Source organism: Malaclemys terrapin, chromosome 14 (assembly GCF_027887155.1).
Source record: "Malaclemys terrapin pileata isolate rMalTer1 chromosome 14, rMalTer1.hap1, whole genome shotgun sequence".
NCBI lineage: Eukaryota > Metazoa > Chordata > Testudines > Emydidae > Malaclemys > Malaclemys terrapin.
Window position 1 is genome coordinate 42734893 of NC_071518.1, and position 27376 is coordinate 42762268.

Genomic DNA, 27376 nt, shown 5'->3' on the forward strand with positions numbered 1-27376 from the left:
AGCAGGACCAATTCCCAGCTAAATCATCCCAGCCAGGGCTTTGTCAAGCCGGGCCTTAAAAACCTCCAAGGAAGGAGACTCCACCACCTCCCTAGGTAACGCATTCCAGTGTTTCACCACCCTCCTAGTGAAATAGTTTTTCCTGATATCCAACCTGGATCTCCCCCACTGCAACTTGAGACCATTGCTCCTTGTTCTGTCATCTGCCACCACTGAGAACAGCCGAGCTCCATCCTCTTTGGAATCCCCCTTCAGGTAGTTGAAGGCTGCTATCAAATCCCCCCTCATTCTTCTCTTCTGGAGACTAAACAATCCCAGTTCCCTCAGCCTCTCCTCATAAGTCATGTGCTCCAGACCCCTAATCATTTTTGTTGCCCTCCGCTGGACTCTTTCCAATTTTTCCACATCCTTCTTGTAGTGTGGGGCCCAAAACTGGACACAGTACTCCAGATGAGGCCTCACCAATGTCGAATAAAGGGGAACGATCATGTTCCTCGATCTGCTGGCAATGCCCCTACTTATACAGCCCAAAATGCCGTTAGCCTTCTTGGCAACAAGAGCACACTGTTGACTCATGTCCAGCTTCTCGTCCACTGTGACCCCTAGGTCCTTTTCTGCAGAACTGCTACCTAGCCATTTGGTCCCTAGTCTGTAGCAGTGCATGGGATTCTTCTGTCCTAAGTGCAGGACTCTGCACTTGTCCTTGTTGAACCTCATCAGGTTTTTTTCGGCCCAATCCTCTAATTTGTCTAGGTCCCTCTGTATCCGATCCCTACCCTCTAGTGTATCTACCACGCCTCCTAGTTTAGTGTCAACTGCAAACTTGCTGAGAGTGCAGTCCACACCATCCTCCAGATCATTAATGAAGATATTAAACAAAACCAGCCCCAGGACCGACCCTTGGGGCACTCCGCTTGAAACCGGCTGCCAACTAGACATGGAGCCATTGATCACTACCCGTTGAGCCCGACGATCTAGCCAGCTTTCTATCCACCTTACAGTCCATTCATCCAGCCCATACTTCTTTAACTTGGCGGCAAGAATACTGTGGGAGACCGTATCAAAAGCTTTGCTAAAGTCAAGGAATAACACATCCACTGCTTTCCCCTCATCCACAGAGCCAGTTATCTCATCATAGAAGGTAATTAGGTTAGTCAGGCACGACTTCCCCTTCGTGAATCCATGCTGACTGTTCCTGATCACTTTCCTCTCCTCTAAATGTTTCATAATTGATTCCTTGAGGACCTGCTCCATGATTTTTCCAGGGACTGAGGTGAGGCTGACTGGCCTGTAGTTCCCCGGATCCTCCTCCTTCCCTTTTTTAAAGATGGGCACTACATTAGCCTTTTTCCAGTCATCTGGGACATCCCCCGATCGCCATGAGTTTTCAAAAATAATGGCTAATGGCTCTGCAATCTCACCCGCCAACTCCTTTAGCACCCTCGGATGCCGCGCATCCGGCCCCATGGACTTGTGCACGTCCAGTTTTTCTAAATAGTCCCGAACCACTTCTTTCTCCACAGAGGGTTGGTCACCTTCTCCCCATGCTGTACTGCCCAGTGCAGCAGTCTGGGAGCTGACCTTGTGCGTGAAGACAGAGGCAAAAAAATCATTGAGTACATTAGCTTTTTCCACATCCTCGGTCACTAGGTTGCCTCCCTCATTCAGTAAGGGGCCCACACTTTCCTTGATTTTCTTCTTGTTGCTAACATATCTGAAGAAACCCTTCTTGTTACTCTTAACATCTCTTGCTAACTGCAACTCCAAGTGTGATTTGGCCTTCCTGATTTCGCTCCTGCATGCCTGAGCAATATCTTTATACTCCTCCCTGGTCATTTGTCCAATCTTCCACTTCTTGTAAGCTTCTTTTTTGCGTTTAAGATCAGCAAGGATTTCACTGTTGAGCCAAGCTCTCGCTCTCTCTAGCTATAGCCTTCTGACCCTGACTTGTGTGATCAGTTATAGTTTTCTAAACTTGACTTTTATAATCAAATTTAAGCTGGATTTAATATTGTAACTGTTTTGTTTGTTCGGCTCACCTATGGTTATTACCTGGCAATAAATAACTTTCATGGTTAAGCTGGTTGCATCTCTCTCTCTCTCTTTCTCCCCCCCCCCCCCCGCCCGTGAGAGTGTTTTTTTGGCTTCCTCATTCATTTTGCAGCAACGCTTCTTGTACCTAAGCTAAAGACCCCTGCAGCGCCGAAAAATCCTGTGGGGTTTGCTCATCAAGTGGGTTACTACCAGAATAATTGTAACGTGAAAGTGGGGACAGGGATGTGCTGAACCTGGGACAAATGAGGGTGGCAGCTTGGAAGTGCTGCTCAACCCAGACTACTGAATCCAGGGACATCTAAGGGGCAGCTTGGGAGTGTTGATTAACCCGGTCCTCTCAGATGTGCTCTGTTAGAGAGAGAGAGTGTGAGTGTGAGTGTGTTCGTCTGATTCTGGGGCTGGAAGAACCCAGCCCTCGGGAACCTAGGTCCTGCAGGATAGCTCCATTGGGATTTGGGATGAGACTTGCAGAAGGGAGAAGTAGAGCTCCATATGAGAACACAAGTAACACAAGCAATACATTGATAGAATTACAGAACCCGCCCCCCCGAAGAGTAGCCCTAATCAATGAGCCTACCCCAAAGTAACAGGCAAATTGGTAGCAACTCCCAGCCACATTTTCTCCACCTTTGACTCACTCCTCACCCCTCCCCTACTCCTGATTTCTCTTCTCTCTCGTCACAGGAACGACTGTCATAGTTCAGGGAAACTGCACCTGTATTCCCCACTCCAGGGTCCAAAGCAAAGAAATCATTTAGAGTCTATGGGTATGTCTACACAGCAATTAGACACCCAGGGTTGGCCTGTGCCAACTGACTTGGGCTAAGGGGCTGTTTAATCGCAGTGTAGACGTTCAGGCTTGGGCCGGAGACCAGGATCTAAAACCCTGTGAGGTGGGAGGGTTCCAGAGTTCAGGTTGCAGCCAAAGCCCATTTGCACCGCAATTAAACAGCCCCTTAAGCCAGAGCCCCGCGAGCACGTCAGCTCGCACGAACCAGCCCCGGGTGTCTAATTGCAGCATAGACATACCTTACACCCCCCACTGGGACAGATACCTTGGATGTGGCTTTACCTACCACACTACAGTCCGGCTGGCGTAGTTCCTCCAACTCGAGCTGATGTTGTCAAGCCTGGTCCTGCTGGAGACTTCTCCGCCCCAAGCTGATTTTGACAATCCTTCTCTTCTCGCTTGTGCTGGCTCTGTTGCTCCTGGTCTGCTATCTCCAGCTGTATCCTTCACTTGGTTTGCCTGTGGATCTGTCCACAATCACAGCCTCAGTGATGCATTCAAGTGAGACGGAACGTGGTTGCTGCTTTTGTCAGCCTCTTCCCTGTTTCTTTCCAGAATCCAGGGAGTTGGTTCCAAGATTTTCCTCACTGCTGGACTCTGCCAGTGGACTGGAAGTTCCCTGAAAACTTGGACCATTATTCCTCTTCTAGTCATTAGAATACAGCAAATCTACTAGTTGTCTCTTTGTCCAGCCCTCAGGGTTGAGCTGCCTTTCTTTGCATAGCTCTACTAGCCACTTTTTCATGAGCTGTTCATAATTCACTTCCCCCCCCCCAATCTCTTTTCATCATTCCTTTCCCAAAAAGACTTTCTCTGTGCTTTTCCCTTCTACACTACTTGCTTGCACTGTTGATGGCACTTAAGCAATTAACACTATTATAGATCCCACCATCACCACCATGTGTGTCACAGTTCAGGGCCACTGCACCTCTATTTTCCCACACACATACATCCCTGTGGTCCAGCAAGGGCACCCACTGTCAGGCTTCCAGCACTCCAGCCATTACCTCTCTTGAGCAGACATACGCATCTCCCTCCTGACCAGGGTATTTCCAGGCTGCACAGTTCTCTCCCTACACTGTATTCCCCAGCAAGTCAGACTGCCTAAGCAGGCCTTCTTTGCCCTCTCAAAGGCTATAAAGAATGTAATTGGCACAGTTAAACTACCACACAATTCTTTCTAAGCAAGCACATTTATTAAGCTGAAAACATTTATTAAGAACAAGCTTACTAGAGATCACCCCCCAACTACAATAAAGGTTCAGGCAGGTGAACAGTCCTTCAAAAAACCACCAGGGGTTCTTCTGCGGTTCATAGCACCTTTTTCTCAGAACAAGAACCCCCAGGAATCTGAATTATTCCTTTATACCGTTTTGGGGGTCTTTGATTTTGTTCTAAACCTGTTCGCATCTAATAAGCAGCACACACATTTAAGCTTAAGTGCTGGTTTTTAAGCACAGAGAGAATAGGAGAAATCTTTCAGCATCACCCAAACAGAGAAAGTTCTTCAGCCGGGGCCCAAAAGTCCTTGCTGACTGGGTGAAGACACATGCAGTGAAGAACCAGTCAGGCTGAAGAGATTTTGCACTGCACCAACTGCCCTTCTGGCTTCTCTCCCCTGCCTCTTTCTGCTCCTTGGGGAGGATGACAGCATGCACTCACTCTGGATGCTTTGCTGCTTTCACTAGGCTGGTATAGTTAAAGCAGCAAAACCACCCCTAGCAGGGGCGTAGTTTTATCAGTATAAAAGTGCAGGGAAGCGAAATGAGCTAGAACAGAGGTTCTCATAACAAATTTTTCAGTGGCTGCACTGATACTTTTTCCTAAAATACTTCAATAACTTTAGGAAAAATAAATATGCACGTATAGACATCCAAATCATTGTAATTTAGTTACGTAGGGTTTTTTGGTATGCTCAATAATAATGTTGTGAAAAGTGATATTTGCATGTTTGTTAATATAACTTTTCACAGCAAGCCCCAGGACAAATTAAGCCCTGGATGGTGGGATTCGAGGGGAAATCAGTGGGGGCAAAGGGGGTCTAGATGCGGGCCAAGGAAGGCAGCAGGGTCCAGGGACAATGGGAGGGGGGAACGGATGTAGGGCTGGGGGAGGTAGCAGGGACCAGGGGCAACGGGAGTGGGTTGTGAGTTCTGCGACCAGAGCTGGGGGTCAGTGCTCGTGGCCAGAACCCGAGGCAGGTGCTGCACAGCCGAAATCAGGGCCAGGAGCTGCATGGTGGCTCGGTGCCCAGGGCTGGCACTCGCTGGAGCCTGGGTCGGCATCTGCTGCCGCATGGCCAGGGCTGGGGATTGGCACCCAGAGCCAGCACCCACCAGAGCCCGGGTCAGCACCCACAGCCGGGCCTGGGGGGCAGGCACCTGGGACCAGCACCAGGGGCCGGTGACCACTGGAGCCCGGGTTTGGTGCCCACTGCCACATGGCTGGTGCTAGGGATTGGCAGCCAGGGCCAGGGATCGACGCCCAGGGCCAGTGCCTGCTGGAGCCCCGGGTGGCGCCCGATGCCACACAGCCGGTGCTAGTGGTTGGTGCCCAGGGCTAGTGCCTGGGGTTAGAATGCGTGGCCAGGGCCAGGGATCGGGGCCTGCCGCTGCACAGACATGTGTTGGATCCTGAAGCCCCATGGGCCTGGCCACAGGCTGGGGGTCACGTGGCCAGAGCTGGGGGTCAGCACCTGAAACATCGCGGCTGGAGTCGGGGGGGGTTGGCACCCGAAGCCTCATAGCTGGAGCCCTAGTCTGCGCAACTGGGCTCCCTAAGTCCCGCCACCCAAGCCCGCTGCCCAACCACCCCAGGGTGGAAGCCTGAGCCCCACTGGGTTCCTCCCACCCCTGTAGGTCAGGAACTTACCTTGCTCCTTCAGCGCTGGGCCCCACCTGTCTCCAGAGGCGGTGCAGGGTGGCACATGCAGGAGCAAGAGGAAGGAAGGAAGAGGGGCCAATACTTCCCCCTCACCCCAATCACCACCCAGCTCTGTGACCGCATGAAAAGCCCCTGGTGGCCGCATTTGAGAAACACTGAGCTAGACCAGTAAAACTGCATCTGCACTAGGGCTCTTCCCAGCATAACGGTTGGTTAATAAAATAATCCAACCCCTAACAGACATCTCCGCCGGTAAAACCAGCTCTGCCAGCAAAACTTGAAACATAGACCAGACTATGGCTCAGTCTTCAGGCCTCAGACATCAAACCTGGGCAGGTAGGGGCAGGCTCACTGGGTCTGAGAGGTGGACTGCAGGGGTCCCTCCATCATGCCTGGAATGGCCAGGCAAGCAGAGTTCCCCACCCAGCTGCCTTCTAGGTGGTGTGGGCCCAAGCCAGCTGGCAGTGGCTAGCCTCAGAGTTCCTGTGCTAAGAATCCAGCTTTGGACAGGACACTCGGGGCAGTAAGAAAAAGGGGAGGATTCCCTGCAGCTCGCACCTGGTGTTCCCTTTTTGTCCTGAGGGAGCAAGATTCAGGTCTGGATCAGGAGAGCCTAGTGGGCCTCTCTGCTCTCCCCATGAAGGGGCCAGGGGCTGATCCTGTGCTCCCTTAAAAGGTCCCCAAATGAGTTTTTCCTCCACAGCTTCCCACTTCTCATCCTTCCTCCTTTAGAGTCCACCCCCCACACGGAATAGAAACATGATCTAGTTCAGTCTCTGGGTCTCTTGCCTCATTCAGACAAGTGCTTGTATTGTGGAAACACCCCATGGTGATTTGCTACTTGCTACCAGAGAAAGAACGTGCAGTGTCAAGTATACAGTAACATTGCTCCATTCAAGGATTTCGCAGACTGTTGGGGTTCCTAATGGCTGAGGCCACGCAGTCTGTCTCACATTGCCTGGCTTCTAAAGAGCTATTTATGGCAGAGGTGTGGCAGGTTTGAAGGAATCGATTTTAAATGATTCTCTCTAAGGTAGCAGTCCCTGAGTAGGCACTCCTTACTCATCTAATCCTTACGCGTGCAGATAAAGCCATTAATTTAAATGAGGACACAGGATCAGCTCCTAGTAATTCATTGTGCACTGCTTATTTATATTAGTGTACTGTGTTTTAGTACGTCATGTTAGTATTTGGGATTTCAGATTTGATGGTCAGAATGCTGCCCTTGGATGGGAACTACACAAGTGCAGAATTTGGCCTTTGGGGAACAGACTAGTTTCAGAAGAACTAACTTGCCCAGCTCCTACCTGTGCTTCACCTGTTCTATGGACAGATCGCTTTAAGTTCCGGGGCTGTCAATCCCATTCCTATCACAACCTTGGCTTCAACACTTCAAGGAAGTCAGAAGAGCACAGTATTAAGTAGGAGGCTTTTTGGTTTAGAACATATTTAAAAAAAACGGTTACTTACCTTCTATAACTGTTGTTCTTCAAGATGTGTTGTTCACGTCCATTACAGATTAGGTGTGCGCGCGCCGCGTGCACGGACGTCGGAAACTTTTTCCCTCAGCGGCTCCCGTCGGGCCGGCAGGGCCCCCCCCTTCCCGCCAGAGCGGCGCCCCGCTCTAGGGTATATATATCCCTGCAGGCCCGACCCTCCCTCGGTTCCTTCTTGCCGGTGACTCCGACAGAGGGGAAGGAGGGAGGGAAGTGTAATGGACGTGAACAACACATCTCGAAGAACAACAGTTACAGAAGGTAAGTAACCGTTTTTTCTTCGAGTGATTGTTCACGTCTATTACACATTAGGTGACTCACAAGCTTACCATTGGAGGAGAGTAGGAGTCAAGGAACAATCGATTGAAGCACAGCCCTGCCGACCACCGCGTCCTCTCTGGTCTGATGATGGATCGCATAGTGGGCTGTGAACGTATGCACCGACGACCAGGTGGCCGCTTTACAGATTTCCTGGAGTGGAACCTACGCCAAGAAAGCCGCCAAGGACGCTTGGGCCCTAGTCGAGTGAGCCCGGATCTCCGGGGCTGGTACATTGGCGAGCTCATAGCACGTGCGTATGCAAAGCACAATCCATGCTGACAAGCGTTGCGTCGAGATAGGCTGGCCTCTCATTTGCTCTGCAAGGGCAACAAACAGTTGAGTTGATTTGCGGAATGGCCTGGTCCGCTCTAGATAAAATGCCACGGCCCTATGGACATCGAGGGTATGCAGGCTGCGGTGGCTTGGGTCCGTATAGGGCTTAGGGAAGAACATCGGTAGACAAATGTCTTGACTCATGTGAAAATGCGTGACCACCTTTGGAAGGAATTTAGGGTGTGGCCTCAGTTGCACCTTATCCTTATGAAAAACTGTATAAGGAGGCTCCGAAGTGAGGGCTCTCAATTCCGATACCCTCCTGGCCAATGTGATGGCCACGAGAAACGCTACCTTCCATGAGAGATGCATGAGGGAGCAAGAGGCTAGGGGTTCAAAGGGTGGCCCCATGAGTTTAGTTAGGACCAGGTTGAGATTCCACGCAGGGACCGGCGGGCGCGAATAGGGAAACACCCTTTCCAGTCCCTTGAGGAATCGGGCTACTGTGAGGTTGGAGAACACTGACACTCCCAACTCCCCATGATGGAACGCTGATATGGCAGCCAGATGCACTTTAATCGAGGCAGGGGCAAGCCCTTGCCGTTTGAGGTCCAGCAAGTAGTCCAGAATTGATGGGACCGAGGCCCGCAGAGGCTGTATGTGATGAGGCTCACACCAGTCAGTGGGAGAACCTCCTCCATTTGGCAAGGTAGGTCGCTCTTGTGGAGGGCTTCCTACTACCAAGGAGAATTTGCTGGACCTGGTGAGAGCACCTGTGAGAGAGATACCATGCCGTGAGATGGAGCGACGGTAGGTTCGGGTGGAGTAGGCGACCCTGGTCCTGTGTGATGAGGTCGCGATGGAGGGGGAGGGCAATCGGGGCGGTTATGGACAGTTCCAGCAGGGTCGTGAACCAATGCTAGCGTGGCCACGCCGGGGCGATGATGACTGCCGGCCTGTCCCTGCGGGTCTTGAGGAGGACCTTGTGGATGAGCGGGAATGGAGGGACGGCATACCTCAGGCTCCCGCCCCACGGAATCACAAAGGCATCTGCCAACAAGCCCGGGCTGAGGTTCTGGTAAGAACAAAACTGAGGGCATTGGCTGTTGTCCTTGGTGGCGAAGAGATCCACCAGGGGAAACCCCCACCTCTGGAAGATCGAATGCAGGACGTCCCATCTCAACGCCCATTCGTGCATGTGGTAGGACCAGCTGAGGCAATCTGCTAACTCATTTTGGACCCCTGGGAGATATGTTGCGATTAGGTGGACTGAATGGGCTATACAGAAGTCCCATAGGCGGAGCGCCTCGTGACAGAGGGGAGAGGATCGGGACCCGCCCTGCTTGTTTATGTAGAACATGGCGGTAGTGTTGTCCATCAGAACTGACATGCTGTGCCTTCTATGGTGGCGTGAAAGGTCTGACAGGCGAGGCGAACCGCCCTTAGCTCCTTCAGATTGACGTGAAGCAACTTTTCTTCCCTGGACCATAAGTCCTGGGTCCGCAGGTCCCCCAGGTGCGCCCCCCAACCCAGGTCCAACGCATCTGTTACTAACGTCAGAGTGGGTTGTGGGGCAGCGAAGGGGACCCTCTCGCAAATCTGCTGCTGATCGAGCCACCAGAGGAGGGAGTTCAACACCCGAGCCGGGATTGTCACCACCAGGTCTAAAGGGTCTCTGTTGGGGCGATACGTTTGGGCCAGCCACAACTATAATGGCCTGAGTGTTAGGCGGGCATGACTGACTGATGCCCAAGAATTAAAGTTGTGTCTGTTCAGAATCGCTTGCTGATTAGCGATCCTCAACTGGAGGCCCCCGGACGAGTAGACCTTTCTCCCAAATAAGTCCAAGCATTTCGCCTCCTTGGCCTTGGGGGCCGGGGCTTGCTGGCCATGACGCTCCCATTCGTTGACCGCAGAGATGACCAGCGAACAGGGAGTTGGGTGAGAGAAGAAGTCAAACCCTTTAGATGGGGCGAAGTATTTCCTCTCCACGCCTTTCGCAGTTGGTGCACTGGAGGCCGGTGTTTGCCATACTGTTTTGTAGTTGGACTGGACCGTTTTTCTGATCGGGAGCGCGATCCTGGAGGGGCCCTCCGGGCTTAAGATGTCGACCATGGGGTCCTCCTGCTCTACTGTCTCCTCTGCCTGCAAGCCCAGATTGAGGGCTACACGACGGAGCAGTTCCTGGTGCGCCCGATAATCAATCGGAGGAGGGCCAGACACTGTTGTGTCCGCCACGGCTTCGTCTGGTGAGGAGGAAGAGGTCAGGGCCTTTTGCGCATCTTCGTCTTCCTGCAACTCCTCACCGGTTGGGCACTCCTCTGGGGCCCGTCCTATGACGTGGGTCTGAGACGGTACCGGGCTCGGTGCCGAGTCTGCTCCTTCTCGCTCCGGTGGTCTGGAGACCGTGGCCTCCTTGCGAGAGGGCGGGCGCCACTGCAGAGAGTGGGACTGGTGCCCCGAGGGCCCAGATCTTGAGGTCCTGGACGGGGGGCCTTGCTGGTGGTAGGCCCAAGGGGTCCAGAATGGCCATTGTCCTGGCTGGCCCCATTGAGGATGCTAAGCGGCTTCGTGGTCCCTACTGGCCTGTGCCCTGTGGGCATATCCGCCGTACCGGCCCGAGTCTGCCTCCGAAACCACGGACAGTGATCTGGAAGGCCACGGCAGTGCCGTGGAACAGTGCAGGTCCGGGGTCGGAGAGTAGTGCCTCCATGACCGGGACCTGGAGTAGCGTCTTGCCGATCTGGACCTGGATGGGTACCGGTGACCACGGGATCGGGAACGACTACGGGTGGTTGGTCTTGGGGGTCGTGTAACTGACACGTCCATGTCCTATTCAAGTAGGGCTGCTGGGTCGGTGCCGGCCGCTTATTGAGGCCCAACGGCTGTGGAGCTCTCTGCGCGGAGGGAAGCCGGGAGCTCGACTGGGACCGGTTCCATGAACGGTGCCGAGATGGAGACGGTGATGGGCGCACCATTGCCGGCCTGCCTCTGGATGGCAGTCTCGGCGGAACGTCTTTAGTTTGGATGGGGCCCTCAGCGGAGAATTCAATGAGGTCCTTTGCTGCCTCAAATGTGTCCGGGGTGGAGGGCTGTTCCAAAAGCTCCTCCAGCCCTTCCTCCCCACTTGACGCGCCTATCCCGGGGCTCGACGGGCCTCTCGGCGCCGGAGCCACTGACACCGGGACCTGTGCCGGGGCCGCAACGGCGTTAGGCGCACTCGAGGTCTTTGTGGGTGCTGCCCTCTTATGCGGGGAGAGTCCTCGGGCCTTAGGTTGGCCCTTCGATTTTGTCGGCGAAGACGACCGATGCCGGAGGTGTTCTCGCTGATTCGGTGCCGTGGGCTTAGGGTGCCCCACCGGCGCCGGATCACGGACCGATGCCGGGGCACTCCGCACCGAGGCTGACGGTGCCGTCCAAGTGGAGGGCTGTAATGCCGTCTCCATGAGCAGCTGCTTAAGGCGAAAGTCTCTCTCTTTCTTAGTCCTGGGCTTGAAAGCCTTACAGATCTTGCAGCGCTCTTTTTGGTGTGCTTCCCCCAGGCAACGGAGACACGAGTCGTGTGGATCACTTAATGGCATAGGCTTACGGCACGTGGCACAAGCCTTGAAGCCTTGGGCGTGCGGCATGCCCCACCGCCCACGGCCAGTGCCGGGGTTGACCAAACACCTAATACACGAAGTTTGAGTATTTCTAAAGAACTGTTAACTGCTAAGCTTAACACTAGCTACTAAAGAACTGACAACTGTAAAGATAACACTAACGACTATGCTAAGGGACACTCTCAGACAAGAGACAGAGTTGTTCCAACGCCGCCACGGACGGTAAGAAGGAACTGAGGGAGGGTCGGGCCTGCAGGGATATATATACCCTGGAGCGGGGCACCGCTCTGGCGGGAATGGGGGGGCCCTGCCGGCCCGACGGGAGCCGCTGAGGGAAAAAGTTTCCGACATCCGTGCACGCGGCGCGCGCACACCTAATGTGTAATGGACGTGAACAATCACTCGAAGAAGAACAGCCATTTAAAAATGCCCAAATTTGTTAAGTTACCATGACTACAGTTAAATGTCTGACTCTCAAGAGGGTAGAGAGGATCCTCATGGGTTTTTGAAGCATCAAAAGAAATGGGGCTAAAACAGAAAAATGTCCAGAGATACTGCTGGAGAACGAGAAGACATCAGTCTGTGGGGCAAATGTCAGTACTCCCAGGTTGTATACATAGTGTATAGCACACATGCAGCATGAACCGCCAGTCTCCTGCATTCTCATCTGGTTCCCTGGAGTGCAACAGACCAATTGGTCTGGGAACTTGGCTTCCCTAATTAGTGAACGGACTGCCAGTTCAAGCCTACTGGGACTCTTGTGTCATAGGAGAACATAGACTGTCCGATAATGCCTTGAGTTGACAACCAACACTTTTCCGACCTATCCGTTTTAGCAAACCTGCTTCCACCCCTTGTGCACAGCCTGGGTCAGTATAAATTAACTCTGTTTAGCCACAAAAAGTTACATATTCTGGTTTACCAAGAACATTGGTTCCATTGAGACATACTGCAGTTGGTGAGGTTCGCACTAGCATAGCATCTCCAAATCAAACACAGCTTAAATGAGTGCTCATAGCATGTGTGACTTCCCATGGCCCCTCAATGCACAATTAAATCATCACTTATGGCATTCAGAGCTGTAGCAATTTTTGGATACCAGCAGAGGGTGGAGCGTTTGGGAATGATGTGCATAGCCCACTCTTTAGCTAATTGAGGAGTTGATTAGTGTTCTTAGAACACTATGGTATGTAAAGCACAGATAGTGGAGATGAAATAGGGGAATCAAACAGGCATGCATTTGATCTATTGGGAGGATCACTTTGAAAATATCTTTAAAAAAATTGGCAGTCTTTAAAGAGAACCCCTTGAAGTGTAACATTACTAAGTGTAATTAGTAATGGACTACGAAGCCTTTCATCTCTAGGATACCCACTTCAAACCTGGCCTAGGGCAGCAAGGTCAGAATTTTTAAACTACAAAATAAGTGGCCAGATTCTGTTCAGTCTCTCTTGATAGTTGTTTGATATGCAACTCAGTTGTATGATATGCAACACAGTTGTATGGCTATTTGGTGGTCAGTAAAACAATTAAAAAAAATAATCAAACAATGAGGATCAGCTTCAGAAAGTTTCACTCTGGACAAAGCTGTGGGTGAATCCCTTTTAATTCACAATTAACAAAGATAAAACAAGTAAAAACCTGCAGACTTTTTTTTATTAAATTCTCCCATTTCATCTGTACAGAAAAAAAGCACATTATGTTCAGAATCTCAGTAACATCTCAAAATTACACAGCATGAACATGTAAAAAACAAGAAACGGCCAGGATTTTATACACAGAAAGGAAAACAATTTACAGAGTCTTGTTAATGTTACGTTAAAAAAAGGACTAAGTTCAAACAGTTTTTACTGTACAGTCTATGATTTCTTGCTTGGTCTGTTTTGTACATTGTACTTGGGAAGGCTCACAATATTATCCCTGCATACTACTTAGAGACCCTTCCCTGTGCATGTGTTAACATGTCTGCCCTTCTACAAACATCCAATCTCTCCAGTGCTCTTTGCAGTCTGGCATTTCGGTGACGGCCGTGAGACAGGCTGCTTCTATCCAGTAAAGAAGGCAGGATGCTGCTCCCCCACCCTTACAGACAAGTTCTGTAGGTAACGCTCTGCAACACATACAGCATATCGAACGCTGAAGCCCAGCAGTGCAAGAGAAAAGCGGCTGTACCAATTTACCAGATTTAGATCTCGGCTGTACCATTTAGTCCTCTCCTCTCCCATTCAACTGCACCTTCGCTGTGAATGAGACCCAACACAGTGGCTCATTATTAGGCTGAAAACCTAGGCTGGCCCATCTCCCTACCCTCAGAAGCTGGAAAGCAACAGTACATATTTGGGAGCTGCTCCTCTCCATGACACTATTGTAAAAAAATTCATTGGTTTAGTCAAATCACAAACAGTTTATAAATCTATACAGAAATATTTTAACAGGGGGGGAAAAAAGCTAGTTGACCTGTTCTTATCTGGTCTCACACTGAACTCAAAATTAACTTTGAAATCTAAAAGCTGGCAAAGAGAGTCAAACAACTACATTCTTTCTGAACTAAATAGTTCTGCATTAACAGAAATCATCCTCCAACTTAAGCACTTTCATCTGAATGTGATAAACCAGAGCTTACCACCTCTGGCACTGAGTTTGCATGTCACATTTCCCTCCCAGCTTCTCCCCCCTGCACCCACTGCAAAGAAAAGCAACTTCTTTGCTAACAGTAACTGCATGTTAGAAACTGCTGTCTTGCTCAGCCCTCCCCAGTGTACAGTACATCTTCACAGAGCATGCTCATAAGAGTCTCACTCAGGGCCAAGATCATCATGTTTTCATGGATCACACGTGTCAGACTCTGGAAGGAATCCTCACATGTGGAACTTGCAGAGAATTATTCTAACTTCAGTAGGGTCTTTCAGTCCTTCTGCAGCAGCAGAGGGAGAGGGACACAAGTTTCATGTGAAGCATGAGAAGGAATGCTGCTCCTGGCCTCACCCTTAATTGCAGCCACCTGCATATGAAAAGTGATTTTCTGGGAGGCAAGAAAACTCAGGGACAGAGCTAACCAAAAGGCAACAAAAAAGAAAAATCAAAAGATTTGGATTTGACCCATTAGTAAACAATAAATAAGGCTATTTTGTTACAAGACCACACAACCACCACCACCTGGTTAGCTAGAGTGAAGTATTGAGTTGCACGGGCCTGGGATGCACAATCCTTCCCAAGTTATCCAAACACATGATCTTGACTGGTGAGAGTAAGCTCAGAATGTACCATTAGGCATCTGAGCAGAAGAGGAAGGCAGGGTGTAGAGGAGCACCATTCCTTACTAGGAGTTATTTCTCCCCTTGGATACTCCAGTCAAGCCATTCCCAGGAGCATCAGCTCTACAATATCTAGAACAAGCCCCCAAGAAGGAATGGGAAAGACATACATTTACGGTATTCTCCATGGAATGGATAGCAGCCGCCCCGAACTGGGGGTGACAGTTAAGTCAATGCTGGAGGGGAATGATGAACATTAGGGCTAAGAGTAGGGAAGCGGCAAGGAGGCCTCAGATCTAGAAGCCACCTTCCACCAAGTCCCCTCTGAAATGGTTGATTCCCAAGTATTTCTAATTAAATCTCATTAAATCAAAGTAAAAAGTTTCCCTACATTCAAGAAGGCAGCAGTGCATTTTACACTGTGTATTTCCCTTTCCCTTCCTGCTCTAGGGAATGACCACCCACTAGGGCATTTACTGACACTAGTCAGCAAGTGTTTGCATGAGAGATCCAAGGGGCAGGTGCTCAGCAATCAGGATAGATTTGGAATAAGACTGGTTATTTTGTTGTGTTTTTTCTAGAGGCCTTCTCTAGATGCACAGCCCTTACATGCTAGGATGGCATTTCTAACACACTGTATTGGAATATTTCTAGTCTCCCTAAAAAGATGCTCCTATGCCAGAGTCATTGTGTTTGGTATGCCAATATGTTAGGGGGTCCCATTTGTAAGGTGGTGAATTGGGTGTAAATCTTAATGATCATGAAATGGCTAAAACTGTGGCAGCCAGTGACAAAGTTCTCTTTGCCCAGTCCTAACCATGTCAGTTCCCTGCAAGAAATGGGTCTCTATTTTATTTTATCCCCTTTTGTAATTGCAATAGGACCCTTGGGCCTGTGCGTTATTGCACTTCTGACCATGCCATTAAAAGAAGGGAACCACTCAAACATATGTCATGTCACACCTTCCTGCTTCATTAAACCGCTTCCCCTACTTCCCCACTGACAGCAGCTCCATTGTCCAATGACATCTGAAACTAAGCCCCAGGATGAAATTTTGAAGGCAACCACCAGGTAGACTGCAGATGCTCAATGCAATATCCAGAAAGTGCAGTTGCTGCTTGGGGTTTACTTAGTGAAGGCTTCACAGCAATGAACAATCTAGTTAGCAATAGACACACCTGGATACGAGGAAGGTCTCAGCACTACACAGTTGCAGGGCCGATAACTGCAGTTGGTTAAAGTAATAAGACAATACTGCATTCAAATTGAGCACACACATACAGAGAGTGTCTAGAAGAGGACTCAAGAAGAGACCCTGCCTTCCACAGAACAATGTCTGCTCTTTACTATCTATGGCTCTGTTCTTACCATCTACACTACGCAGCTGACTAGTCTTTTGCCTTTAACATTCCTCTTACGTCTACTGCAATGGCAAATGCAGGAAATCAAGTCTTCCCATGTCCTAACCTACTCCAATACAGAACTTAAGTTGGAAAGTAAAACAGCATTTCCCTTCTTCCCTCACCAAGATTCACAGCCAGAACCATGGCTGACAAACCATCTACAGTATTTCACTACAATTACATTTGGGATTCACCAGAAGATGCTAGTCAATGTATTTTACACCTCCTCAGTTGGGTTCTTCAAGTTAAACAGGTAGCAAATGCTCCCTCACAAATACGAAGTCTCTGGACGGCAATTCAATTTTGCCTTAGCAAAATGTAAGCAGCGCTAGGATTGCCAAACAAGCAAGACTGTGCACTGGGGAGAATGTACAATCTTGGTCCCCCTCCTCCTGCATTTTGAATCCACCTCATCTGCTGCCTCGACAATTAGAAAGTGTTGCAATGACACTTCGAGTGAGAGGTGAAACCATGCACTTTTGCAACTGCAACACACGCACTTGTGTGTCACCCTTTTACACTTCAAGCAAGTGATGTGATCTGCCATCGCATTCCTGGCCCTCAGCTTCATTCACTCCTGCAGAATCAGGGAAACTACACAAGTAGCATTGGGCAAGGAAGGTGGGGGAAGGAATTTAGGCTCCGTTTCTGTTCCAAGGATGTTACCCGTTTGGAAACCTATAACACATCAGATCTCTTCTACGGAACCTGCTCCACTGCTCGGTTCTCCCATCATCCCCTGACCAGTCTTTACAGTCCGTTGGCTCTCATGGTTCGACTCCAGACACCAACAATTGTCTTTCACATGAGCTTTTCTAGTCTGTCATCACCATACTACTAAGACTGGGTCTCAAAATAGTTTATTTTCCATCTTCGAAGTGGCATGGTGAAGAGATATGTTACCAAAAACCTAACTTTGTACCCCCCCCCCCCTAGCATTCTGCAAAAGCAATCACAGTATTTTTAGAGATCAGTCTGTTTACATAGCATGATTAGAATCAGCTGGTCCACAGTCAGAAATGCCCCCATCTTGTATCAGATCAATACACAACACTGGAAATTTCAGAAATTACTTAGCAGTGCAATAACAGGGAGCAGGAAAAGAATGTTATGGATCAAGCATTAGCCTAGTTAGACAGTGTTAGGCACATGATTTATATTCCAGCACGCAAAGGAGAACACATCTAACAGGTTAATAAAATATATTTATCTATATCTTACTGTACATGCCGACTCTCGAGCAACAATGGCACATTTGAACCACGCACTCAACCTGTGTATCCCAGGTCCCAACCACAGAGAGTCGACTAGAGGAGGCTCCACTCCCTCCACTCCTTGGGTAACAAAGAAGATGGTAAGAAGTTACCACAGCTGCAGGTATTGCTACAAAACACCTCCCTTGAGCTGGGAAAAGGGGCTGGGAACTAAGTTCTGGAAATGTGTCTAGAGCCTACGTGTGCACATCAGTTGGTGACAACAAAGCTATTCACCTTAAAGATCAATATGTCTGTCCTTCACGTCACACTATCAGCACTTCTCTCCTGCTTGACATTTAGGGCCAGCACCTCTGACCTACTTCCCCAGATGCCAAATTCCATCTATATCAACCAGTGTTTTAGAGGTTTGAACATTTTACTCTATTTTTAATGCTGTAACTCAAGCAATTAAGACCCAGAGAAGCCAATGATGAATCACTGCACTAACCCATAAATGATCCTTCTGTTGAAACAGACATTGGGATCTCAATCCTATTCAACATCACTGGGCAACATGGAGCATTGCTGATGTATCATCATGACCATCTTTGAATAGCTAATTCGAGGGGGTGGGCTGGGGAGTGTGTCTTAGCTTGGCAACTGAGGGGTGAAATAAAGGAGTGACAAAATTCAGCTGCATTGCCTTTGATGAACGAAGGTTAATAGGCTAGTTAATCAGGGTATGTACAATGCAGCTGTCAATGCATTACACTGACTGGTTCTTCTATGCCTAACCTCCACACCCTTTCCCTAGCCTAATAAAGTATATGCTATACGGCTCAAATGGCATATCAGACCACTGGAGTTTTTGATCTTGGCCAGTATTTTATTTTATCTTGTGAGTGGCAGAGGAAAACAGGAATTAGAGGGCATCATCTTTTCAAACAAAAAACCCACAGTAACAAAAATAGGACATTCGGAGGATGACTGAGCTGACACCCGTAGCAGTCTGAAACTATGCCCTGAAGATGCTTGGGATACGATGAGCAAGATGTCCGAAACAAGGCCAACTGCGGTGAGTGATGCTATTTACCCTCTAATTTCCTACCTCAATTTTACCCAGCCACAGAGCATGAATACATCCCAGTAAGAAACACTGCCTAACTCATATGATTGGTACTTATATATTTTTCTTCCTTTAAAAATTTACTTTAAAATTGCTTGAGCTGCAGGTCATGTCAGTCTGATTTGGTGACAGCAGGTCCAACGATACAATAAAGAGACTCGTCTACAGGCAGGTAACAGGAGTCCGCTAACAAAGGGGTAACAAAAGCTGTTGGCTGGGCTGCCAATGTTGCACACCGACTCTTTCATAGGACGGTGACGATGCCATGGATGAGATCCAAGATGGGAAAACTGAGCCGACACCTGCTGCTGTTCTAATTCTTTTTTTTATTCTCCTCTCCCAAGAGGGGGTGGGTGGGCAGACTATACAGAGGAGGGCTGTACAAACTGGGCAGGCATTTCTTCAGCAGGCAATCTAGGCTCTACCTGTCCTTGAGCTCTCGTGTCACCCGCTTGGTGATGCGTCCACACAGGAGGCCAATCAGGAAGAGTACACAGATGCCGACTGTGATAACAGACAGGATGTAGTTCTTGGACGGAGAAGTCATCACTTGCATAGCAAGGTCAGAAAAGCCTTCTGCTGGGGCAACCTAGGGGGCAAGGCGGGAAACAATTAACAGGACTTCAGTTTCCACATCAGTCTTTACAGAGAAACTAACGACATGTAGAATGATGCTATTTTACGAGCTGGATAAGGACACTTGTAAATTCCCCATTTGCCTCCTGTAAGCAGCCAGCATGCTCTCTCTTTATAACTGAACTTTCCCTGGGACACAATTACATACCAATAGGCCAGTAGGAGATGGACTCCAACTGGGACACAAAGCTCTAAAGCTCCTAATTGCCCAAAAGACATCCCAGCTCCTCCTGTAGCTCTCTCCAGCATCCTGCCTTTCCATTCACAACAGTTCATATCACCCCTCCCACCCTCATAGCTCTTCCTCTGTTGGCACCCTTTGCCCTGCTTGTGAACTAGTCCCAAGGGGCACTGAGAGCAGTTTGATTTCAGTGTTATTAGGCAAGTAACCCAGATGCTGAGACAGGGGTTGTATAAGTAAATTAAGGGTCCTTGTGATGGGGTGGACTAGGCCCAGAGGACTCCAGCTGGAGGTCTGAGGGTCCTGCCACTCTCGTCCCAGATAAGGAGCAATGAAGAAGTCCTCCAAGCAGGCTAGAGTGGCTGCAAGGAAAGCAGCCAATCAGGGCCCAGGAGGACCCTATAAAAAGGAGCTAGAGAGCCAGTCCAGAGACCGCGCAGTTCCTTGCTAGAGCTGGAGGAGCATGAATGGTGTGGCTGGCTGAGGGAACTGCAGCACAACAGACAGCCCAGTGCTAGTAGGGACCAGGGGAGCATGGAAGAGCTTAGAAGAGCCCTGAGCTAAGGGTAGGACATCAGTGAAAGCTGGGGCCCGGAGCAGTGGGTGGGCCCAGATTTCCCCCCCCCCTCCCCCAAGGCCACTGGGGAAGGGCCTACAATTGGACATCAGTAAACCCCCAAAAGGGGACTGAACTCTCAGGAGGCCCAGCTGAAGACTGGGGCCAAAACAGACTCAGAGGGCAAAACCATTGCCTCCAGGGTGGAAGGCTTCCAGGTACAGTCTGATGGCAGGGCTGGGACTGGTTTAAAGACTGCTGACACACCCAACCAGAGGGGGTGCTCACAAGAGGTAGGTTCTGACCCCATTACAGTCCTCCTTTCCATTTTACTGAATTACAGTCAAAACTTTGTTCTTTACTTGGCTTGGTGTGCATGGGACTCTGAATGCAGCCTGACATATACAATACATGCTGCAATATCTAGGCACCGCAAGATCAGAATGGAACAAAGCAGCAGCCTGAACTCTACATTACCATCTTATTTATTAACTGAACCCTGTTTTGTATTTATTAAACCATCTGATCTGTGATTTGAAAGCAGAAAGATTGTCCTTTCCCACTGTTCTGCTTGACAGAGGCCTAACACAGTTGATTGCATTCACTCAGTCACTTCACAGGACTGAGGCATGTCTGTTCTTTAGCTTTCCCATGGTTGAAAGCACAATCCCCACCTTGCTCTCCTGCCAATTCCTTCACAAGACACGAACGGTCTGAATCACAAGAACCATGAGTCAGTCTCCGAACATGGGTTCCCAAACTGTGGGCTGTGAAACAGCCCCCGGTAGTCCGCCAGTACAACTGCATTCTCTACTCAAGCTCTTAGTAAATTTTTAACTCCACGTGACTTGTGTAATCTAAGTAAAAACTATATGAGTGTAACATTTGCAGCTGTATATGTTGGAGAGAGTATAAGAAAAACTATTAACATATTGCAGCTTGCTTTTTTAAAGTTTAATTCTCGTGTACAATGGTGTGTTTCACTGCAATGTACATACAGTCTGCAATTTACAACCGTAAAAAACAGCAATCAGTATTTCAATCTGACATGGATTGATTTATTTTTCGAAAATGAGAAGGGTGCACTGATGGAGAAGATAATGAAAGCCCCAGCCATCTACAGCTACACAAAATGAGCCAGCCAAAAAAATAAATTAAGTGGTAGGAAAATAAGATGACACACACGAAGTTTGGATTCTCCTTTACTGGATCGGAGGAGTACCCATTGCTTCAGCATGTTATAATATAACTCGCATAATGACAGGTTTCAGAGTAGCAGCCGTGTTAGTCTGTATCCGCAAAAAGAAGAACAGGAGTACTTGTGGCACCTTAGAGACTAACAAATTTATTAGAGCATAAGCTTTCGTGGACTACAGCCCACTTCTTCGGATGCATATCTTCGGATATCATATGCATCCGAAGAAGTGGGCTGTAGTCCACGAAAGCTTATGCTCTAATAAATTTGTTAGTCTCTAAGGTGCCACAAGTACTCCTGTTCTTTTTATAATATAACTGTTATTTTATATTTTTATTTACAATATTTTATTCTTTTCTAATCTGTAGAGAGGAAGAGTGGGTCTTTACTTACATAGCACAAAAATTCAGAATTTACACTAAAAACTGAAAACAATATAGTGTTCAAAGTTGGACAATTATTTTGTTTTAAAAACAAACACGTGTAACAATTTTTTTTTTAACATTGTGGTGTTGCTTATTGTTCAGTTTTATACATTGTACATTTATACATTGTGTTTTCCCTGTTTGAACACAACATTTTGCTCTCAATATTTTTTTAAATTGTAGTTTTACTAAAACTGCTTGGTTTTAAAGATCCTGAAGCATTTCTTTGAGTACATATTGCTATGAATTTCTATCATTACAATTATTTACATTAAAATGAAAAGAAAACATGTACATTTTTTATTTCCAGTGTTATAGTTTATATGTATGTAATAATTAAAATTAATATATTTTCCTCAAAAAGTATTAATAGTGGGTCACAGTGCCTATTGCAGTGGCAGAAGTAGGCTTTGGGGGAAAAAGTTTTGGGGGGGGACCCCTGTCCTAACAGACAACTCACCATTGCTCAGTATAGTGAAGTGACTAATGCCAAAAGTCAGGTGGGGTTTAGAGCCCACCCTGCATCCTCACCTTCGCAGCATAGCTCCACATTTCAATCCGATCATTAAGGCGTTTCTTACATTCAGGCTGTAACCTCACACGCTTGTCTTCCAAAGCTTCCATTAGGCAAGACATCTCTGCAAAATGGAGAACATGGTATCACAACACACACACAAACTGGCCCCAGGGACAGGTCACAATCAGGGCCAGCTCCAGAGTTTTGGCCGCCCCAATCAGACAAAAAAAAAAAGCGGTGATCGTGATCTGCAGCGGCAATTCGGCGGGAGGTCCTTCGCTCCGAGCGGGAGTGAGGGACCATCTGCCAAATTGCCGCCGAATAGCTGGACCTGTCGCCCCTCTCCGGAGCGGCCACCCCAAGCACCTACTTGCCAGGCTGGTGCCTGGAGCCGGCCCTGGTCACAATACAGAGTGCTGGGAGGTGCATTCCAATTCCTCAGAACATTGGTTGTCTATTTACAAAGTTGTACAGCCAAGCCATCCATCAAACTTCCTATGAATCAGTGTTGGGAAATTTAACCTAAGACTGGTTTGGAAGGAAACCTCTGTTTAACCCTCAGAGCTAGCAGCCCAGAAGGTCTCACTTCAAATATTTAAGTGGCAAGGAATGCTGACCCATGGAGGGGGATTAAAAGGTTAACTTTATGTATCCGAGGCTTAAGCTCAGCTGAACTGACAGGATATTTTATGATTCACAAAACAGCTCACTAAAAATATTTTAAGAATGCTAAATTCTGTGTGTCTTCTCCAAGAACGTAGAGGAAGTTCAACACAAGACAAGGATCCGCCTGTGCAGACTGTGGCCGTGTCTACACTACAGGGGAAAGTCGATCTAAGCTACACAATCTGAGTTACATGAATAGCGTAACTCAAGTCGACATAGCTTATATCTACTTACCACGGGGTACACACTATGTGATGTCGATGGGGGACTCTCTCCTGTCGACTCTCCTTACTCTTCTCTTTCCGGTGGAGTACGGGAGTCGACGGGAGAGTGATCTGCGGTCGATCTAGCGGGTTTTCACTAAATCGATCGCTGATGCATCGATCCCACGGATAAGTGTAGACAAGCCCTGTGTCAGGTGTGCCATCTGCACTAGACAGAGTGACATATATTTAGAAAAGTGGTTTACTTCAAGCACTATCAGGTCCATCCTTTGTGGAGGAGAAATGTGAAGGAACGTCAAAGATACCTGCAATGCTTTCGGTACCGAAGAGGGTATGCGGCAGTACATTTTTAACCTATTTCTGATTCTGTAGCAGAAATTAACTTTATTCCAAGAAAAACAGTATGTTAATTTTAAACTGCATTAGAAAGAACAAAACTAGCTTAATGTTTACCAGACCATGTAAGGAAAGATTTCTAAGCTAAGAAGCCAAGCACAGAGAAAAGGATACCCATATACCATGCAAGTGGCAGTATTCCTTGTTCACCAGCCACAACTACTGGAAGCAATATCTACTGTTTAAGAGGACCTCAAGTCATCCAAGAAAGATCCCAGTTTTAGGTGACTCTAGGAGCTGGGAGATCTCACACAGTAGGACATGCCAACACTTACGACGTCCTCTTCCGGGTGGGATAGCTGCACAGTGGTGTTTGATGTCTAGGGCACAGGCTGTGTGAAGCACTGGATCGACAAATATGTCTGCTTTGCTCTCCTTCAGCATGTTGAGCACCTCCTGTGGAGGGAAGATTATTACACATTACAGGTACACATTAAAGGAGGGAGAAGAAAGCAACATAGAATATCAGGGTTGGACGGGACCTCAGGAGGTCATCTAGTCCAACCCCCTGCTCAAAGCAGGACCAATCCCCAAACAGATTTTTGCCCCAGATCCCTAAATGGCCCCCTCAGGGATTGAACTCACAACCCTGGGTTTAGCAGGCCAATGCTCAAACCACTGAGCTATTCCCTCCCCCCATAAGTGAACTGAAGCTGTTCCAGGATGGATCAGCATCATTCAATTAAATAGACACACACTAATCTATAACACAAAGTCAAATAATTTGGCATGACTAACAGGTCTGGACTAAGGTGAGGTGATAGATCTTTGGGGGTAGCTGACAAAGCTCCTTGCCAGATCCAGTGCCAATCTGTGCTCAAGAGGCCTAGGGTTGAAGTAAGAGTGGGAGGCAGCTATGCACTGAGGTACACTGGAAGTGTGTGAGTAGGGAATCCAGGACTGGACTAGTAAGGCATACTGCTTATTGGGATTAAGGTTCCCTGGCCGGGAGAGAGATGTCAGAGCCAGGACTGAAATGGTAGAGGATGCTGCAGGTCAGGATGAGGTGCACTGGCTCAGCCATGCACAGAAGCATACATAGCACTGGCTTCCCACTGTTCCTGGTCTGTGCCATGTAACGAACCATGTTCATTCGTCTGAAACTTAAGGAGTAATTGTGCATTAAGGCCTGTTTGGTTTGGGAGACGCACCATTTCCTTTTTTACCTTTTTACACATCTCCGGTTTAATTTTGAGCAGGTTAACTTTCAGGCACTCCTCCACCTGCCCAGTCTGTTCCTGCGCTGCTGCTTCCTCTGCACACAACCTGGAGATCTGTTTGGGGGGGGAAAATCCCTATTTCAATATGAATGAAATAATGTAGGACCCAGGTTGTTTTTCAAAGCATTTGCATGCTGCCATGTTAGTGCAGTGTTATATGCAATGGCTAGGGAACAAGCCTTGAGCTGTGTTACCATCCATCCCTCATTTGGATCCCCGAATTCCTGAAGTAAAAAAAGGCCATACACAGACAATTACAGCCACTATTTTAAACTATTTATTTAGCAATTAACAGATTTACAAATCCTTGCCATGGAAATATCAGAAACAAAACAACAATCTTTGCAACAGAGAGTTTTTGTTTAAAGAGACATATGGGAATATAGTCATCAGATCTCTCTATTTAACAGGTGTCACCCTATTACAGAGTGAGCAGTGTAACACCCATACACATTTTTTCTAAGGATTTAATGGAATTGAGTGACTCTCAGATTACACACATTTAACAGACCAGGTGTGTCATATGTTAATATTCAAAAATATTGGACAGGTGTGCTGGTTTGTTTGGCAGGTGAAAGGACTCTGAGTACTGAATAAAAAGGAACCAAATATCTAAGTATTTGTCCTCTGTCTACTTTGCTGGGTATGTAATTGGTGTGTTCATTTTTCCATAACCACCACCTCCCCATTTTTTTTTTTGAACCATTTCTCTATAGTTGGCCTATTTTTCTTTCTATCAGTAGCCCAGTAGCTACAAGCAGATGAGAGATGAATTCTTCATTTCCTCTTGTGTGACTTTCAGCTGGGAAGCCCCAGGAGGATTACTAAAGGATCATTTGGTAATAAATAAATATCCAACCATTTGTGCTATTTGGTTATGAATTGCACCCCCATAATCTCTGACCGGACATGTCCACTATATATGGATAAAATTTCCTCTATCACCAAAATATTTCCAACATTTATCCCCACGCAATCTCTATTTTTAAACTTGACAGGTGAGAAGTACCATCAGAAATTTTCTTTATCATGCTACACGCTAATGCTGCTGATCCTTTTCCAGATTGAAGTTCATTCCTCAGGGTAATTTGTCTCCCCAGATTCTTTTCTCACCATGTCATATATAGCCTTTTTTTCGGTCTGCAAAAATTCATAATTTAATACTTTTTTTTGTTTCCTAAATGATCAGACATCACTTCTATTAAAGTTAGCTTTCTGTAGAAAAAGCTTTTCTAGAAAGTTGAGAAACAATGCCTAACTTGAAAGTACTGGTGTCATCAGAGAGTGGACTAGTTTAGCAGGAAGCCTGCTAAACAACCAGTGGGGCCCCTGGACGATCAAGATAAAAAAAGAGCACTTAAAGATGATAAAGTCATTGCAGAGAAACTAAATGGATTCTTTGCTTCAGTCTTCACGGCTGAGGATGTTAGGGAGATTCCTAAACCTGAGCCGTCCTTTGTAGGTGACAAATCTGAGGAATTCTCACAGATTGAAGTGTCATTAGAGGAGGTTTTGGAATTAATTGATAAATTTAACAGTAACAAGTCACCGGGACCGGATGGCATTCATCCAAGAGTTCTGAAAGAACTCAAATGTGAAATTGCAGAACTATGGTTTGTAACCTGTCCTTTAAATCAGCTTCTGTACCCAATGACTGGAAGTTAGCTAATGTAATGCCAATATTTAAAAAGGGCTCTAGAGGTGATCCTGGCAATTACAGACCAGCAAGTCTAATGTCAGTACCAGGCAAATTAGTTGAAACAATAGTAAAGAATAAAATTGTCAGACACAGAGAAGAAAATAAATTGTTGGGCAAAAGTCAACATGGTTTCTGTAAAGGGAAATCGTGTCTTACTAATCTATTAGAGTTCTTTGAAGGGGTCAAACATGTGCACAAGGGGGATCCAGTGGACATAGTGTACTTAGATTTCCAGAAAGCCTTTGACAACGTCCCTCCCCAAAGGCTCTAAGCTGTCATGGGATAAGAGGGAAGATCCTTTCATGAATTGAGAACTGGTTAAAAGACAGGGAACAAAGGGTAGGAATAAATGGTAAATTTTCAGAATGCAGAGGGGTAACTAGTGGTGTTCCCCAAGGGTCAGTCCTAGGACCAGTCCTATTCAACTTATTCATAAATGATTTGGAGAAAGGGGTAAACAATGAGGTGGCAAAGTTTTCAGACGATACTAAGCTGCTCAAGATAGTTAAGACCAAAGCAGACTGTGAAGAACTTCAAAAAGATCTCAGAAAACTAAGTGATTGGGCAACAAAATGGAAAATGAAATTTAATGTGGATAAATGTAAAGTAATGCACATTGGAAAAAATAACCCCAACTATACATGCAATATGATGGGGGCTAAGTTAGCTACAACTAATCAGGAAAGATCTTGGAGTCATCGTGGATAGTTCTCTGAAGACGTCCACGCAGTGTGCAGTGGCAGTCAAAAAAGCAAACAGGATCTTAGGAATCATTAAAAAGGGATAGAGAATAAGACAGAGAATATCTTATTGCCCTTATACAAATCCATGGTACGCCCACATCTAGAATACTGCATACAGATGTGGTCTCTTCATCTCAAAGAAAGATATACTGGCATTAGAAAAGGTTCAGAGAAGGGCAACTAAAATGATTAGGGGTTTGGAACGGGTCCCATATGAGGAGAGATTAAAGAGGCTAGGACTTTTCAGCTTGGAAAAGAAGAGACTAAGGGGGGATGTGATAGAGGTATATAAAATCATGAGTGATGTAGAGAAAGTGAATAAGGAAAAGTTATTTACTTGTTCCCATAATATAAGAACTGGGGGGGGGCGGGGAATGAAATTAGTGAGCAGCAGGTTTAAAACAAATAAAAGGAAGTTCTTCACAGCGCACAGTCAACTTGTGGAACTCCTTGCCTGAGGAGGTTGTGAAGGCTAGGGCTATAACAGGGTTTAAAAGAGAACTGGATACATTCATGGAG

At 47.5% G+C, this 27376-nt stretch overlaps 1 protein-coding gene across 1 annotated transcript in view; it reads right to left on the minus strand.

The window, feature by feature from the left end:
- Nucleotides 1–13008: 13008 nt before the first annotated feature.
- GLG1 (golgi glycoprotein 1) overlaps nucleotides 13009–27376 on the minus strand; it is a 173790-nt gene continuing 159422 nt past the window's right edge. Inside the window, exons 23-26 of the mRNA XM_054048830.1 lie at nucleotides 24362–24469; nucleotides 23471–23591; nucleotides 21924–22030; nucleotides 13009–18988 (exon numbers count right to left, since the gene is read on the minus strand). Coding sequence (XP_053904805.1) covers nucleotides 18821–18988; nucleotides 21924–22030; nucleotides 23471–23591; nucleotides 24362–24469 — 504 coding nt within the window. The 3' untranslated portion in view covers nucleotides 13009–18820. The remainder of the gene's footprint in view (nucleotides 18989–21923; nucleotides 22031–23470; nucleotides 23592–24361; nucleotides 24470–27376) is intronic.